Source organism: Corythoichthys intestinalis, chromosome 18, assembly GCF_030265065.1.
Source record: "Corythoichthys intestinalis isolate RoL2023-P3 chromosome 18, ASM3026506v1, whole genome shotgun sequence".
NCBI classification, from domain to species: Eukaryota; Metazoa; Chordata; class Actinopteri; order Syngnathiformes; family Syngnathidae; genus Corythoichthys; species Corythoichthys intestinalis.
In genome coordinates this window covers 15,672,193-15,689,459 of record NC_080412.1, presented here as the reverse complement: position 1 = coordinate 15,689,459, position 17,267 = coordinate 15,672,193, and the positions used below count along the sequence as shown (strand labels likewise).

General features: G+C 38.2%; 2 protein-coding genes across 7 annotated transcripts in view; both read right to left on the bottom strand.

Annotated features, from left to right (window-relative positions):
* Positions 1 to 7,164, bottom strand: part of srrm3 (serine/arginine repetitive matrix 3) — a 125,697-nt gene extending 118,533 nt beyond the window's left edge. For both annotated transcript variants that reach the window (XM_057820169.1, XM_057820170.1), the window contains exon 1: positions 6,956 to 7,164. The gene's annotated coding sequence lies outside the window, so the exon portion shown is untranslated. The remainder of the gene's footprint in view (positions 1 to 6,955) is intronic.
* A 720-nt stretch (positions 7,165 to 7,884) lies between these two features.
* The window catches only part of LOC130907060 (carbohydrate-responsive element-binding protein), a 28,593-nt gene continuing 19,210 nt past the window's right edge, over positions 7,885 to 17,267 (bottom strand). The window contains exons 8-17 of one of the 5 annotated variants that reach the window (XM_057821911.1): positions 16,303 to 16,451; positions 15,629 to 16,220; positions 15,487 to 15,560; positions 13,768 to 13,990; positions 12,370 to 12,437; positions 12,150 to 12,272; positions 11,951 to 12,078; positions 11,704 to 11,827; positions 9,390 to 9,519; positions 7,885 to 9,297 (exon numbers count right to left, since the gene is read on the bottom strand). In XM_057821911.1, the coding sequence (XP_057677894.1) occupies positions 9,128 to 9,297; positions 9,390 to 9,519; positions 11,704 to 11,827; positions 11,951 to 12,078; positions 12,150 to 12,272; positions 12,370 to 12,437; positions 13,768 to 13,990; positions 15,487 to 15,560; positions 15,629 to 16,220; positions 16,303 to 16,451 (1,781 nt within the window). In that variant the 3' untranslated portion in view covers positions 7,885 to 9,127. The remainder of the gene's footprint in view (positions 9,298 to 9,389; positions 9,520 to 11,703; positions 11,828 to 11,950; positions 12,079 to 12,149; positions 12,273 to 12,369; positions 12,438 to 13,767; positions 13,991 to 15,486; positions 15,561 to 15,628; positions 16,221 to 16,302; positions 16,452 to 17,267) is intronic. The other 4 variants (XM_057821912.1, XM_057821913.1, XM_057821914.1 and 1 more) reach the window with 4 other exon arrangements.

Genomic DNA, 17,267 nt, shown 5'->3' with positions numbered 1-17,267 from the left:
CGGCTTTCTGTTTTGTCAGCCCGAGACAAGCTTGCTGTGAAGCCAAGCTGAGGATTTGCTTACACTGATAAGTCATCTCAGGTAACCTTAAAGAAGGAGAAGACAGTGTCGCATGCTTGCAAGTTGGCTGGCACCCACGATATCGAACTATGACAGCACATTGCTTGCAACTGTGCCCTTCCCTGCTTGTTTTTAAAGGCAATCAATCTAAATAAAAAGAGGCCAAACTTTAGATTAAGGAATATATTTCAACATAGTACAACTCATCAATATATATTAGTAAAAATAATATGTGTAAGTAATAGGTGGTAAAGAATGTAATGGAAAAAAGCAAAAATCTAATTTAAAGACACAGAGTCCATATTAGAAAAAATAACATTTCTACAAGAGAGTGTAAACCTAGGTTTTTGTGATTTAAAAAAAAAAAAATCAATTTCAAGCATTATTTGTCCACCATAAACCATCACTGTGGCCTGTTCAAGTCGAAATGCAACTGAGATAAGGATGTTGCCCGAGTCTGTCCACTCACTAATAAACAAGGGATGAAGCTGTGTTCACAATTAACCCTGAAATACCTGCAACGTGAAGCAATTATCAGAGAACCCCAAAATTTGGAAAATAAGGTCCTAATGAAACCTTTTTTTCAAATTTGTAAAAAGAAAAGTCAAAATGAATATGTGTAATAAGCACTCTAATATCAGGCTAGAATTAAGGTTTTCGAATGGCCTTCCCAAAGTCCTGACTTAAACTTGGGGACAATGCTGAAGAAACAAGTCCATGTCAGAAAGCCATCAAATTTAACTGAACTGCACCAATTCTGTCAAGAGGAGTGGTCAAAGATTCAACCAGAAGCTTGCCAGAAGCTTGTGGATGGCTACCAAAAGCGCCTAATTGAAGTGAAAATTGCCAAGGGACATGTTACCAAATATTAGCGCTGCTGTATGTATATTTTTGACCCAGCAGATTTGATCACTTTTTCTGTTCACCCATAATAAAGTCATAAAAGAACATAACTTAATGAATGTTTTTTTGTGAAAAAGAAGTATCTGTTCCAATCACTCTATCAGAGAAAAATCAGAGCTGTAGAAATAACTGGAAACTCAAGAGAGCCATGACATTATGTTCTTCACAAGTGTATGTAAACTTTTGACCACAACTGTATCAAATGTGACACATTTGGCAATAAAGGGTTAACCAAACACACCAATTCTGGTAATGTATGTCAACTGGAGAAGTAAATATTCAAAATTTAAACAATTTTTCATTATGACACTGAATAAAGCTGTAACTCCGTTGCTGCTGATGTTGATAGACGTCCAATGCAATTGAAGAGGGAGGGAAGGTAGCGAATGAACAAATTTCCATTCAAATTTACAGCAGAAATATGGAAAGAGCCACGATTAGACGTGTATGATCGTGAATGGTAGCCAATGAGTTAAAAACATTTTCATACCTTTATAAATGTAGTCACGTTACCTCTGTCACAGTGGCAATTTAAATGCATCACACTACTAAATATATAAGACAAAAGCATTAAGGCGTTGCCACCTGGCGGAATGACAAAACTAAATGGCACTAAAATACCGTTTCAATTACTTAAAAGAGAGCTTCGTTGTTCGGACTAATGTTCCCCATAGATCTCCATTTATTCATCATTGAGTGAGCATAGGGAGCTCCTGCTGCTCCTGCACTGCCAGCCACTCAACTGTTCCCTGTGTCCTCCTTACACAGAGTGACATTTCCTTTTAGAAGTGCTGAAAAGGAGGAAGTAGGACACAAGGAGGATGAGTTTGCGGCTGCTAAATGGAAGTGTGCATGCATGAGAAACACTGGAGACACTGCAGAAGTGGATGTGGTAAGGAGGTTTGTACCGCTGCTATTCTCAGGTTAATGAGAACCTCAAGCAGAGTCAAAACAGATGGGGGCTACAAAGATGCAGTTTTCAAGCAAGAGTGCCACCGGCCCATTCCCACAGACATAAGAAACTGAACAAACTAGCGGAAAACACTCAGATGACTTGAAGTTCCGCTCTGAGACCCCCAATTTGGCAAATTTTCAAAATTGTCCGATATTAACATGTGATACATCATTGGAAAGCTTAAAATCTCAATTTTCTGGGGGAAGAAAAATTTTGAACAGGAGGGCATTAAAAAAAAAAAAAAAATTAAACAGCAAAACCCTATCTGGAGGTATGAGAGCACGCGAGAACAGAATTAAAGACGCCATGACTTAAACGAGATATTATCGCGTACTTACCTTGTTCCGATCCAAAAAATCCATGTAGCATGTATCACTGAGTGTCAAGACACAGTTGTGAATGGCCACAGCTGGATTTTTTGTGGATTTTATAGGTGAAACATGGTAATATAACAAGGGTCGCGATGCAGAAATCGCAGACATCAAGGAGTGGTCGAGATTTTCTTAACAGTAACAGAAAAAAAATACAATTAAGCGATAGTTATGAGGTAGATATCCGTGACTTTTTTTTACAGACACCAGTTTTCATTGTGATGTACTTTGTTTAAAAATTTAAAATATGCGAGTAAATAATTTTTTTAAGTCGTTTTTTACGAAATACTAGACATCAATTAATGATTCTAAGCTAAAAATGAGAGACATTTTGAATATTAAATATAATTAATTACCTTCATTTTATGGCTAGGTTGAAACAAAAGCGGTTGCGCAACGTCTGTAAACGGGGGTTTCCAGGGTAAAACGGACAAATTAAAAATAGTTCAGGGGTTTAATACGCCATGAATCTGCTATGGCAGCATATAGACATATAGTTCTGTCAAACAAAATAGTTGTTTTGGCTTAAAATACAGCAGCTGATTTCAAAAAGGGATGCAAGAGCAGAAACTGCTTTTTTAGTCTTATCTGTGTTTTCCGCCATATATATATATATATATATGTCTTTCAATGAGGGGAAGCTCAAAGTGTCTCTGCCTGTGAGTGCCTTGTGACGGTGGAGGGGCTCAGTGGCACTCGCTGCTCTGTAAGGAAATAACTAGAGTGCGAGAAGTCAAGTCTCCAAACACAAGCAGCTCATGCAAAAAAAAATTTTTTTAAAGACACCAGAAATAGAAGCTCAATTTTTCGTTAGTCGTTTTTAACAAAGCAAGTGTTGCTAGGATGATTATGAAAGTCTCTGCTCAACTCTGCACAACAGAATAAAAATTGAAAAATGCCTCCCATGAAAGTTAATACAACAAGATCACTGATTCGCTTATTTTGCTGTCAAACAAATAGGGATTCAGCCTTAGACAGATCATCCAATCATCAAGTAGAGAAGCAGAGGGTTTGGGCCAGCCGGGACCCCGCCCACTGCCCGTAGACCCAGCCTTTAGCCAATAACTTGTCTCGTTTTGCTGTAGTGGAACAATGCATTCTCAACTCTGGAGACGCACAGCGTCCACAGTCCATACTTTTAAAAGGACTGTGAAGCCACATTGTTACGAAGCTAATTCTGAACAAAGGTTGAGCGTGTGGTAGCACATATTTAGTCGATAACATGTACACTCAACAGTATACATTTGCTCACCTATTTTTTGTAGCTTAAATTCTAATCTACTCTGCTAATATACACTCACCGTCCACTTCATTAGGTACACCATGCTAGTAACGGGTTGGACCCCCTTTTGCCTTCAGAACTGCCTCAATTCTTCATGACATAGATTCAACAAGGTGCTGGAAGCATTCCTCAGAGAGTTTGGTCCATATTGACATGATGGCATCACACAGTTGGTGCAGATTTGTCGGCTGCACATCCATGATGCGAATCCCCCGTTCCACCACATCCCAAAGATGCTCTATTGGATTGAGATCTGGTGACTGTGGAGGACATTTGAGTACATTGTAATGTTCAAGAAACCAGTCTGAGATGATTCCAGCTTTATAACATGGCGCATTGTCCTGCTGAAAGTAGCCATGAGAAGTTGGGTACATTGTGGTCATAAAGGGATGGACATGGTCAGCAACAATATTCAGGTAGGCTGTGACGTTCCAACGATGCTCAATTGGTACCAAGGGGCCCAAAGAGTGCCAAGAAAATATTCCCCACACCATTACACCACCACCACCAGCCTGAACCGTTGATACAAGGCAGGATGGATCCATGCTTTCATGTTGTTGACGCAAAATTCTGACCCTACCATCCGAATGTCGCAGCAGAAATCGAGACTCATCAGACCAGGTAACGATTTTCCAATCTTCTATTGTCCAATTTCGATGAGCTTGTGCAAATTGTAGCCTCAGTTTCCTGTTCTTAGCTGAAAGGAGTGGCACCCGGCGTGGTCTTCTGCTACTGTAGCCCATCTGCCTCAAAGTACGACGTATTGTGCGCTCAGAGATGCTCTTCTGCCTACCTTGGCTGTAACGGGTGGTTATTTGAGTCACTGTTGCCTTTCTATCAGCTCGAACCAGTCTGGCCATTCTCCTCTGACCTCTGGCATCAACAAGGCATTTCTGCCCAAAGAACTGCCGCTCATTCGATATTTTTTCTTTTTCGGGCCATTCTCTGTAAATCCTAGAGATGGTTGTACTTGAAAATCCCAGTAGATCAGCAGTTTCTGAAATACTCAGACCAGCCCTTCTGGCACCAACAACCATGCCACGTTCAAAGTCACTCAAATCACCTTTCTTCCCCATACTGATGCTCGGTTTGAACTGCAGGAGATTGTCTTAAACCATGTCTACATGCCTAAATGCACTGAGTTGCCGCCATGTGATTGGCTGATTAGAAATTAAGTGTTAACGAGCAGTTGGACAGGTGTACCTAATAAAGTGGCCGGTGAGTGTATATACACACACACACATATATATATATATATATATATATATATATATACATATATATATATATATATATATATATATATATATATATATATATATATATATATATATATACACACATATATACACATATATATATGTGTGTGTGTATATATATATATATATATATATATATATATATATATATATATATATATACATACATATATATGACAGAAAACACCGACAAGGCTGAAAAAGCAGTTTCTGCTCTTGCACCCCTCTTTAAAATAAACTGCTGTATTTTAAGCCAAAACAACTTGTGTTTGATAGAACAATATGTTCATATACTGCCATAACAGTTTCATGGCGCCGTTTCATGGCGCATTAAGCCCCCGAACTATTTTTAATTTGTCCTCTTTACACTGGAGACCCCCGTTTACAGACACTGCGCAACCGTTTTTGTTTCAAACCAGCATTAAAAAGAAGTAATTATATTTATTATTCCAAAATTTCTATCATGTTGAGCTCAGAATCATTTATTGATGTCTAATATTTAATTTTAAAAAATGACTTTATAAAATTATTTACTTGCATACTTTAAACTTTTAAACAAATTACGTCACAATGAAAAAATAGTGTCTGTAAATAGGTCACGGATATCTACCTCATAACTATTACTTAATTGTTATTTTTTGTTACTGTGGCATTTTCCCTGATATTTTAGATGATAATCGATCCAAAGAAAAATTGAAAGAAAAAAAACAACAAAAAAAACTTTAAAAGGGTAAATATTTGAAAAAGAAAATTTCGACCACTCCTTGATGTCTGCGATTTCTGCTTTGTGACCCTCGTTATATTACCGTGTTTCACCCATTAAATCCCCAAAAAGTCTGGCTGTGGCAATTCACTGCTGTGTCTTGACACTCGTTGATACATGCTACTTGGAGTTTTGGGATCGAAATAACTTAAGAGTGTGATAATATCTCATTAAAATCATGGTGCCTTTAATTATGCTCTCTCATGCTCTCACCTTGAGTTAGGGTTTAGGGGTTTAAATTATTCTTATTTTTTAAAATGCCCTCCTGTTCAAAAATTTTCTTCTGCCAGAAAATTGAAATTTTAAGCTTTCCAATGATGTATCACACATGCATATGGGACAGTTATAAATTTTGGCCAAATTGGGGGTCTCAGAGCAGAACTTCAAGTCACCTGAGTGTTTTCCGCCATGTACAAATACATACATACATACATACATACATACATACATACATACATACATACATACATACATACATAATACAGTATATATTAGCAGCTGTGGTTGTCAAGAATTTTATTGTTAACAAGCACTAGTGCACACTCGTAAACTCTGCCCACACATGCCCTCTACTGGCTAACTAGTAATTTGCAGGCACCAATAAGTCTGCAATTAATAAATCAGCCGTGATAGAAGAAATAAAATGAAATTTCGCTCCGAGGATCGAGATATTGGGCTGTGTTACATAGCTAAGTTTCAAGAGGATCGGTTCATGAATGACAGGGGACTTCAAAGTTAGTGTCAGCAAGAACAGCAACAACAGCTTGAGCTACTTAACAAGCCTTTAGCTTGTTAAAAAAATAAATAAATAAAATAACGTAAAATCATGTTTAAACTGTAGGCTATAGTGCTTCGGTAACCGTACATTTAGCCCCTGCACTGGTTTTACTCCCCGGCCCAGAAGTGCATAGGACCGGCCCTGCAGAATGCAATCACATTGGCCGCCTATACAATTGGAAGTCTGCAGAGATTTCCAACGCGTGGCTCGTCAACAAACCACACGGGCTGGTGTCATTTAACAACAATAAAAAGAAAGATGTGACATGATGTCCCGCGGCTGGAGGCGGAGGATGAGGCAGACGGGGGAGGGGGCGGGGGTATTGACAATGAAGCGGCAGCTGGCCGAGGCTGCGAAACATGGACGAGCGATAGGATAGAACGGCACCATCTGCGCAGCGAGCGAGGGGAGGTTTTGGAATCGTCTCCCTGACGCCCTTTGTTGACCAAAACTAACTAGTGAACAGATCATTTTGAACAGACGAAGCCGCCTTTGTTAAAGGGCTCACACAGTCTTCTCCCTCCCGGGATGCCACATTATTATCATCGACTTGATCCTATTTAAGCTTCTTGGAAAACTCTTACCTTTCCCGCAGTCTTCGGACACGGAGTCACAGGCGTCCGCGGTCGCTATCAGCACGCGTTCGTCGGTCTTGTAGACTGGGTGGATGGTAGGTCCTGATGTTGTTGAGCCGAGGCTTGGTCCTCTTCGTTCCTCCTTTGCGGCATTAGCTAGTCCCCGATGCCTGTTCTCGGCTTGTGTGGTGCTGAAGTGGACAGCTCACCGAGGAGCTCTGGAAGGGGAAGAAGAGAAAATGAAGCTCGTCTTCCGATGGACGCTAAACGGCGCCCTCTAGCGAAGGGGAGGTCCATAGCGCGGTGCAAAACGCTTAATGATAGTGTCACCTGCTGGCAGAATCAAGAAGTGCAGGTGGTTTCTTCCCCGGGCATATCTTTGCAGATCATGCATCCATTTTCTAGCGATGGAAAGGAATAAGTAAAAAACGTGGCAACATAGCCTTGGCGAAAAATTGAATTAATTATTATTATGATTATTATATCATTTCAAAAATAAAAGACGAGTTTTGGTTGTTTTTTTAATCTTTTATTTTTTTTGGTCAAAAAAAAAAAAATCATTCATTCATTCATTTTCAATGCCGCTTATCCTCACGAGGATCGCGGATGTGCTGGACCCTATCCAAGCGAACTACGGGCAGTTGGCAGGGTACACCTTGAATTGGTTGCCAGCCAATCGCAGGGCAAAATGAGACAAATAAGCATTCTAGCAAAAAAATTATTCAATAGATTATTATGAGAAAGTTTGTTTCTTTAAGATAATATTTTGTATTTGGGGGGCTGACAGCACAAATATAAGAGGAAAAGATATTCATGACAGAGTTTTCGCACTTTATTTACATTTGTTTTATTCAACATTCCATATTTCAAAACGCATAATAGGGCAAATGACTTTTTGGTCATTAGAATAAATAAATTAATAAAGCTTACCCCATGAAGATTACTTTTTGGGTCACAATATTAATATTTGGAATACAAGTATTTGACCCAAAAAGTGACGCATACATGTGAATGTCAGTATATTGGATATGTAACACATACTATATTGTTTATGAGTAAATACAAATATGAATTAATATAATGTTAATTAAATGTACTCTGGTTATATCCCTCAGTAACAATATATTTTTTTAAATAAATCTCATCGTACGCAACACATTGCCTGCCACAGACATCAATTCAATCCACTGGGAGGAACGGATAATTTAGTGCCTTTGACAGCGTAAAACGTCCAATCCTTTTTGACAGGGGGATGGGGGGTGAACAAATGTTCATTCGCCCTTTCCCAGTCAAATTGATTGGACGATTACCGTAATCAATGGCAGCCAATGAGTTCAATGGTTGGAATGTTAACCAACCCTCTTCAACTTCATATGTTCTTTTTTATTCTTCAACTTTTTACCCCAAGGACAGGAGTTGAATCCATACTTTTTAAGCTTATGTAATATTCCTACAAAAGTACTTATATTTCTACTTAAGTACAAAGCGTGAGTACAGTTCACAGCTCTGACAAAATATCACCCAGTGGACATTTTATAGTCAGTTTTAAACTCAAGGCCCAGATGCAAAATTAGCACACGACATTTTATGAGCCCAGATAAAGAAAATACATATTTTCACTTGAATTTATTTCACACTTACTTTTTAACATATAGGAAATGTTACAGTGTATAAAATATTAGTTGGCCATATTTTTCATGACTTAAATTCAATTTGCGCTTTAAAAAAATACAGCAAACAGCATATAATAATTCACGGTAGCAACTGTATTTGTGTAGCATGGGTTGATTATATTGTACTTATACTATATGGCTTCTAAAGGTATAAAAGCCCTTTGAGGGGAAATCATAACAACCATGTGGACTGTACCCAAAACACACATTTTTGAGGAAATGAACCTTGTGGTTCGTCATATTAGAGTGGAATTCATAACTTAATGCAGTAAACATTCAACTTTTAATACTTATTTGGAGTAAAATGCAAATTCACACTTTCAAAGTGTTAAACACACAACAATAACAAAAAATCTGTAACGCGTATCGTATGTTACATAAAAGCAATTATGTGGGTGCCTTTTAGAGGGAAGCATACATTCTTTTAGCAGCCAGTGAGTTCTATTTGAAGGAATTGACACATGAAAAAGAATCTAAAAACTCACTAATAAATTGTCTTTGTTTTCAGTCACATATCATGTAACTGTAAATTGTCTTGAGCGGGGTGCTGTATGGAGTGGTCCGAGGTGGCAGGGGGGTCACCCTGGGTGACGGCGAGGTTGGCCTGCTCAGGCAGCAGGCTCGGGTCAGTTAGAATGGACGTCGTGGTGCTCAGGAGACGGAGTGAACTAAGGACCACTGAGAGGGGGCAAAAACAAATGGCAGTTGACAAACCTAATGGAGTTAAAAATGAATATTGATCTGATTTAAATGAATTGTGTCGGACTAACTAGGTCTTAGAGAAAGCAGTGAGCAGTGCTGGTCCAACCAGGATAACGTGGATTGGCATAGTTGTTCCACACTTGCAGTAGACACCATTCCATTATAGGACTCAAACAGTGGCTCGATGATGATGCTGAACTGAAACCAAGTTAAAGAAAATAAAATCCACCAGAAATCTTTGATCCGGAGAATCCTAGTGTGTGATCATGTTTCAGTGACATTGACGGTGATAGACATCTGATCCATTTGGAGTGGAAATAAACTTTGTAATTTAAATGTAAACTGCAATTTATTTATAAAATGTATTTTACTTTTAAATTACTAATTTATATATAGATATAGATATATATACATACATTAATTTATTTTTTTTTAAGTATATTGTATGCAAATAGTGCTGCAACGATTAATCGATTAACTTGAGTATTCGATTAGAAAAAAAGATTCAAATTAGATTTTGCTGCTTCGAGTATTTGTTTAGTTAAAGTGGAATTGTAATGGTTTGTTTTGAAAGTGTTTGCATTTAGTTTGATTGATTTGGGTGGATACACTGCCCTCTAGTCTGCTTCATTTCATGTGGCTGAAACCAGCTGCCCCCTGTTAGGACCAACATAAGCTAAGTTGTTGTGATAGCTAATGTTTTTTTAATGCATGCCTAATTTAGTTTATGGGTATATTTGGCGTTTTTTTTTTTTTGGGTGGGAATATATGTCTGGAGCATTTGTTAAGAGCATTGTAAAAAACAAAAAAAACAAAAAAAAACAAAAAAAAAATAGGATGGCATAATATAGCATTTAAGCTAGCGGACTTTAGCCAATTGTTCTTTTGTTGTACATAGATCCTCATTTATTTATGTTTTTATACTGTTTGAGGCTCAGCTCGGGTATTTTAATTTTTTATGTTCCTTATCCAATTACTCGATTATTCGAACTACTTCATCGATTAATCGACTACTAAAATAATCGATAGTTGCAGCCTTTTATGCAAATGCAGTTGTTGATTTTAAGTCTTAATTTGATCTGATTGTGAAAAAGATTTTTAAAAAAATATATGTCATACTACAGCACCATACTGCAGTAAAGCTTGAATGATTTTGAACAGAACTGTATTTTTTATTATTTTGGAATTTATTCATACATTTATATACTATATATTAGAGCTGGGAATCTTTGGGCACCTAACGATTCGATTACGATTACGATTCAGAGGCTCCGATTCGATTATAAAACGATTATTGATGCACCCCACTCCTTTTATTTTTTTATTTTATTTATTTATTTTTTATTTGTTTTGTACATTAGTTCCAAAATTGTTCAAAAATCCTCTCAGGCTAAACCAAACTACTATTTCAGTATCAAGTTAACATATAGCAGTAAACAAATATACAAAAATAACAGTAAATAAAAAACTCCAGTCCCCATTCTATATCAGCAGCTTTAAACTACTTTCAATTAATTTAATGTTGTGAATCAACCGTTAAAGTTGTTAAAATTGCTCCTGTTATTCCATAATTTCTCTTTTGTCTACTTTCAACATGTGAAAGTTTTAAAACTATTTTAAAGATAGATTCAAGTCAATATTTTACCGCTTTAGGAGTATTTTAGATAAAAAGTTAATTAGGTTCGCTTGGAAGGTTCGCAACAACAGCCTTGCAGGGAAGTGTACTGCTTTAAGATGGCGGCCGTTACTAACGCCCGCATCTAGTTTTTTGTAGATGTGCTGGTAACGATACCGAAGCTATATTGCATCTAGTCCTATATAAATGATATCTACCGTAACATAATGGGGCTTGTAGCAGCTTTTCGGCAGCAGTCAGGTACGTTGTTGTTTTGTTTTTTTTAATCTCGTGGCATGAGTTGAGCTAGAGCCGTGAGTTGAGCATTGGCGTTACCCGAGGGGCCGGGTAATGAGAAGCATGATGTTTAGCTACTCTCGCTCCGTCCCTAATTGCGTACCGGAGACCGCGCGGCGCGCTGAGTGTGTCGTACTTCTGCTTTACTTGGCATATTTCAATAATCGGAATTTGGATGTTTGTGAATCGTTCTCGAATCTTCCACGGCCGAATCGCGAATAATCTAAGAATCGGAAATTTTGCACACCTCTACTATATATGTTTTTATATATAGATATTTATTATAAATATTTTTAAACTTATTTACAACATAATAAATTGAGTGACGCACCTATTATATTGCTAACTACAACAACACATGCACTGAAAAATACTTTTTTTTTTTTTTTTTTCCTAGATCTTATTAAACTAATTTATAACTAAGTTATAAATTAATAACTCCCAGATGAAATGGATTAAGTTAAGGATACTATCCAAAACTTCCAGTTTTGCAGAGTCTGTGCCTGGACGTACTCTCGGAATTTTTGCCTCATGTGGTCAAATCGCTGTCGTGTGATGGGAACGCCTGTTGCAGGTAGCTGCTGTTGGCACGTACTGCAAAACAAAACACGAATAGGCTGTTGAAGGGGGCAGATCCGTTTGTTGTTTTAGTAACATGTCACTAGTTCCTCCACTCCTTCAACAGCATGTGGAGTGCAACCAAGCCAGAGGTCTCACTTGATGGCAGTGTTCAGGAGCTGAATCTCATTTTGGAGTCTCTGAGCCTCCTCGTGCAGCAGAGCCCTTTCCTGTTGCATCTTACTGATGTACTCGGCGGTCTTCTGCAATGTAGTCGCTTTGCTGATCTGAGCCAACATGTGGACAAGATTTTAATTTTGATCACTGTTGAATGATTATGTGTGTCCTGCCACCTCACCTTGACGCTTGGTTGAGAGCTGAGTGTTGCTACGAGGTTATGCAAAGTGTCAAATCCTAGTTTGATGTTGAAACGCCTCTTCTGTTCAGCCGAGATGTGGGTTATCCGTCTGGTCTCCGTTTGCTGCAGGATACATATTAAATAACACTATGCAACTCTCCTGGCACGTCCCGAGAACATAATCAGCAAAACAATATAGATGTAGAGTATATGTCCTTACCTTGCTTGATTCCATCATTCCATACCCAAGTGAGCCTGAATATGGCAAATCTGGATTAGGGGATTTTTCTAGCAGGTGTGGTGGTGATGATCCGGGAAAATCAACAAGAAATCAAATAATGACTGAATGAACATTATATCAATAAATTGTCTCTGTAATCTCATGCAGTGCAAAAATTTGCGATGTTCAAACATATACTTCATAATTGTATTGACGGGTCACATCCGTCACCCACTGTACAATGCCTTCAAGTAGGGGGCTTTCCTACAGTCCACTTCAGTTATTTGCAGTCAATCGCAGTTAGTCAACATATGCAGGGATCCAACGCCGGATTTAGGTTGAAAAAGTATGAAAGCTGTACCACATACAAACAGGAAGGATTGTCTTAGGAGTGATTTGTTCGAGGATTCAAGGTAATTATTATATTTTCGTACCATGCATGCATTTTTTTAAAAAATCAATGGGAGAAATTAGCCGCTACAGCATTGGCATTATACTTCGCAATATTTATGTAAAATAACTACTAACTGCACATTTTTTTTTGCTTTTAACCAAGAATCGAGACTGTTTTACGTCCATATCTATAAAGAATTCTGGGATTTAAGCATTTATTCACAAGAATTTTCAACGGAAAAAGCTCTTTGTTTACATATGCCGGCCGCTAATTTCCTTACCGACTAGCCTCATACAGTAGTTCATGATATTTACGTAAAATAAATGCTGCCTGCACGTTTTTATGCTTTAAACCAAGGATTGAGAATGTTTTACGTCCATATCTATAAAGAATTCAGGGATTTAAGCATTCATTCATAAGAAGTTTCAACAGAGAAAGCTTTTTGTTTACATATGGCGGCCGCTAATTTCCTTACAGACTAGCCTCATAGTTCGCGATATTTACGTAAAATAAATGCTACCTGAATGTTTTTTTTTTTTTTTGCTTTTAACCAAGGATCGAGAGTGGTTTACGTCCATATCCATAAAGAATTCAGGGATTTAAGCATTTATTCACAATAATTTTAGATAGAAAAAGCTCTTTGTCTGTGTTTATAAATCAGCCCCGCGGCCCGTCAATACAATATGAAGTCTATGATTCAAATGACTGTATATTCTGTAATGTCAATATAAACATTTCCAGTTATTTGTGCGCACATTACATGCTCTTATTGCAACAATGCAAAGACACTTAAAAGGACTTCCTCACACAGCCATATAAGTTTTTTAAAATCATCAGAATAGATGACGAATCATTTGCTAATCTTCTGCTAATTTACCTGCCATTGAGGGCGCTAGACGTCTAAACCATTTTGAAAAGGATGGTGACTGAATGAACGTCAATGGCAGATAAACCAGTTCATAAAGATTAGTTTGATCCTCTTTGTAGTGTGGTAACCTGCATACCTGCTAAACTGCTTCTGTCTGTACCATAAAAATGGACAGGGGACAGTTTTTCAGTCTTGGGGGTGAGAGGTGCTGTGCTCGTGTATGTTGTGTCATCAATGATTAGGGAAGACACTGTTGAGCCTTTGGAGGTTCGACTGTGACCCTGGGCTGAACTCTGGTTGTGCAATACTGGTAGTGCTCCATGCCAGCTGTCTCCTTGCTGCACTTGCGATGAAGCCTGCTGCATAACAAATAAAAAAAATTAAGCACCAAAGAAACATACTATATATACTGGTCTATACAGTAAAAAAAAAAAAAAAGAAATCTGAATGTTTTATGACAAAGTGGGGCTTTGACGTCCGTTGATGGCACGAGCTGTTCAATCCGTTTTGACTGGGAGGGTTGCCAATGATCAAATGATTGTAGGGTTTTTTTTTTCTTTAATTTTATTTACCAAAATGGAACTCTAGCCACCAATTATTCAAAAGTTTCTTTAATCAAAAATAGTTTAATTCTTTGTTAAGTTATAACTTTGAAATTGGGGGCTGACAGCACAAATAGGGGGAGAGAAAATAATCTTAAATTTTGTATTTCATTTTGTTACTTTTGTTCAATATCTAACATTTTAAAACTTCTATAGGGCAAGCGAAAGTGTCCTACATGACCAAAAGATGATGTCCACATATGTGAGTGCCAGATCTCAGTTATAATTGTTATTTTGTTATTATTAATGACTATTTTTATATTATTTCCATGGAAAAAAATATATAACTTAATAAAATGTGAAAAACAAAATAAAATTACAACGAATAAAAACAGGAATAAACTCTGGTTATGGCCTCCAATAAGACTTTTTTCACAAGCTTTTTCTATTTTCATAATAATTTTTTTCCATAATATTTAACTCATTGCCTGCCATTGACAATGATAGACGTCCTATTCATTTAAACTGGGAGGACTAGCTGTGAATGCTCATGTTTCATGGGTAGACATGTGCCAGTTACCGGTTTCGAGGTAACCGTGGTAAAAAAGCGTCACGGTTTCAAAACCACAAAAACTTTCCGCCATACCATCCCTACGGTATTAGCCATTTTTTTATGTCCCAAAAATGCATAGAAAAAAATCCCTCCCTTGCAGCTGCAGCCCTCAACCCTTCCCCACCGATTGTTGCTCAGTGTCACGGCTGGAGGAGGTAAAACTCCTCGACTTTTCTCCCCATCGCAGAAAACAAAGTCGCTGGTACTGGAATATTTGGGCTACAGAAAAGTTATGGACGGCAGTGGCTTAGAGGAGAGTCAACCAACATGTAAAACATGTATGTGGAGGTTGGCTGCCGAAGAGGCAATACCTCGAACATGATGTTGCATTTATTCAAAATTAAAGGTTAATAAACACTGTCACAAAAGCTTCCCACCAGCAAGGATAGTTAACTCCAGTGTGTTTAGTGTGTCTAGCGGTGGTAAGACATACTATAACGTTAGCTTGTTAATGAGGCAGATAACTTGCTAAAATGTAAAAAAAAAAAAAATTTCAAACCCAGGCATCTGAAAATAGCACATTCCAAACCCTAAAGAGCTGTGATTGCAATACCGTAAAACCGTGATATTTTTGCTTAAGGTTATCATACCGTCAGAATCTCATACCGGCACATGCGTATTCATGGGAGGGTTCATTCACCCCTCCCAGCCAAATACATAAGAGAAGGTATATTACACGGAGTACTGAAAGTGTGCTCACCGTCGCACTGGGAGATGTCGATTTTCGACCTTTGAACGTCACACGTGTGCTTTCAAAACCCACCGACGGCTTCCCTGTAAGCACAAACTATAATGAGTCATGTTTGTTTTTTCCAAGATTCATTTTTAAAAATATAACTCACGCTCAGGTGCACCTGTGGAGAGCAGCTTAGCCAGGCAGCTGGTGGGAGCAGTGGGCATAGTGTAAGACAGATCCACAGGTGGACCAAATGTTCTCACTCCGCCTCTCTTTTGCTTGTGCTTCCCTCTTACTTGTGTAGTAGACACTTCGGGAACTGCAAAGCAGTGCGATGCGCTTCCAAGCGGCTGGGCTGTGCGATCTGGCCCCGACGTACAAGTAAACGCCGAATAGCTGAGAGAGTGGCACAGAGGTTGGTCGTATGTGACCCCCGTGTGAGGGTAGCTGTAAGCCTGTTGCATATTCACCACTGTGGAAGCAGTGTGTGTAATGACAGTAGGGGTCACGCTGGCGGTTGTGGGTGTGTGGTAGCTGAAATTGTGACATGGAAGGGGGTAAAAAAATGGCACAGCGGTAGAAAAGACTTGCTCAACGTTGGGGGGTAACAGTGCATTCAAAGCAGGATCAGAGTATGACGGAGCTCCGTATGGCAAAGTGGCTGAGTGGTATTCGCCCACATTCTGGTTTAGTCTTGTACCATCTGCTTGAGTATTCGATGATGACGGCTGAGGCAAATTTTCAGATGACAAACCAGCCTGTAAAAAAAATAAAATAAAATCATTATTAACCTGAATACAGCAGAGTATCGTCAGTATATGTATATAGCTGAGCAATTACCTCAGAGAGGTGGGTGTCAATGAGTAGTTGAGGAGCTGCGTGCACAGGTGGAAAATGGGCAAGTGCGATGTTGGATGAACTTTCAAAATGACCGGAATCTGCAAAACTTGTCTGGTCACATGGCTGGACCCCCGAGTTCAAAAATATATCTGCAAAAAGGTTTTAAGTAGGGCTGTCAAACGATTAAAATTCAAAGTTAATCACAGCTTACAAATTAATTCATCGTAATTAATTGCAATTCAAACCATCTCTAAAATATGCCTTATTTTTCTGTAAATTATTGTTGGAATGGAAAGATAAGACAAGTCGGTAATATACATTCAACATACTGTACATTATGTACTGTATTTGTTTATTATAACAATAAATCCTCAAGATGGCATTAACATTATGAACATTCTTTCTGTTAAAGGGATCCACGGATAGATAGTCTTGTAGTTCTTGAAAGATAAATGTTAGTAAAAATTCTAGCAATTTTATATTAAAACCCCTCTTAATGTTTTCGTTTGAATAAAATTTGTAAAATTTTCAATCAAAAAATAGACTAATTGCTCGCCATTGTTAACGTCGCCGAGTGGGAGGTCACATGGGCTCCCTGCCGTTCTTCCACAGTCTTTAACTACGTATGGTAGTGATTCAAATACACATCTAGCCATCGAGTGCGTTTTGCCCCCTGACTGATGCCGTAGTTTCTGGGTTCATTGTACTTTTACGTTCATTTGATTGTGGGCTTCACAACGTACGAGACCTCTGATATTTTGTTTATTATGACTAAATATTGCCATACAGTGTATTTGTTGAGTTAAACGAAATGTTTGAATAGAGTTTTACCAAAGTCTGAGTAAGTTTTATGTGTATTTTGCATAGCTATTTTGATTGGGAATGCCAGTTCACTTTGCATTGTTGTTTAACTGTGTGAGAATAGGGCCTCATTAATACAGATTGAAGCGCTTCCCTTTCTGTGA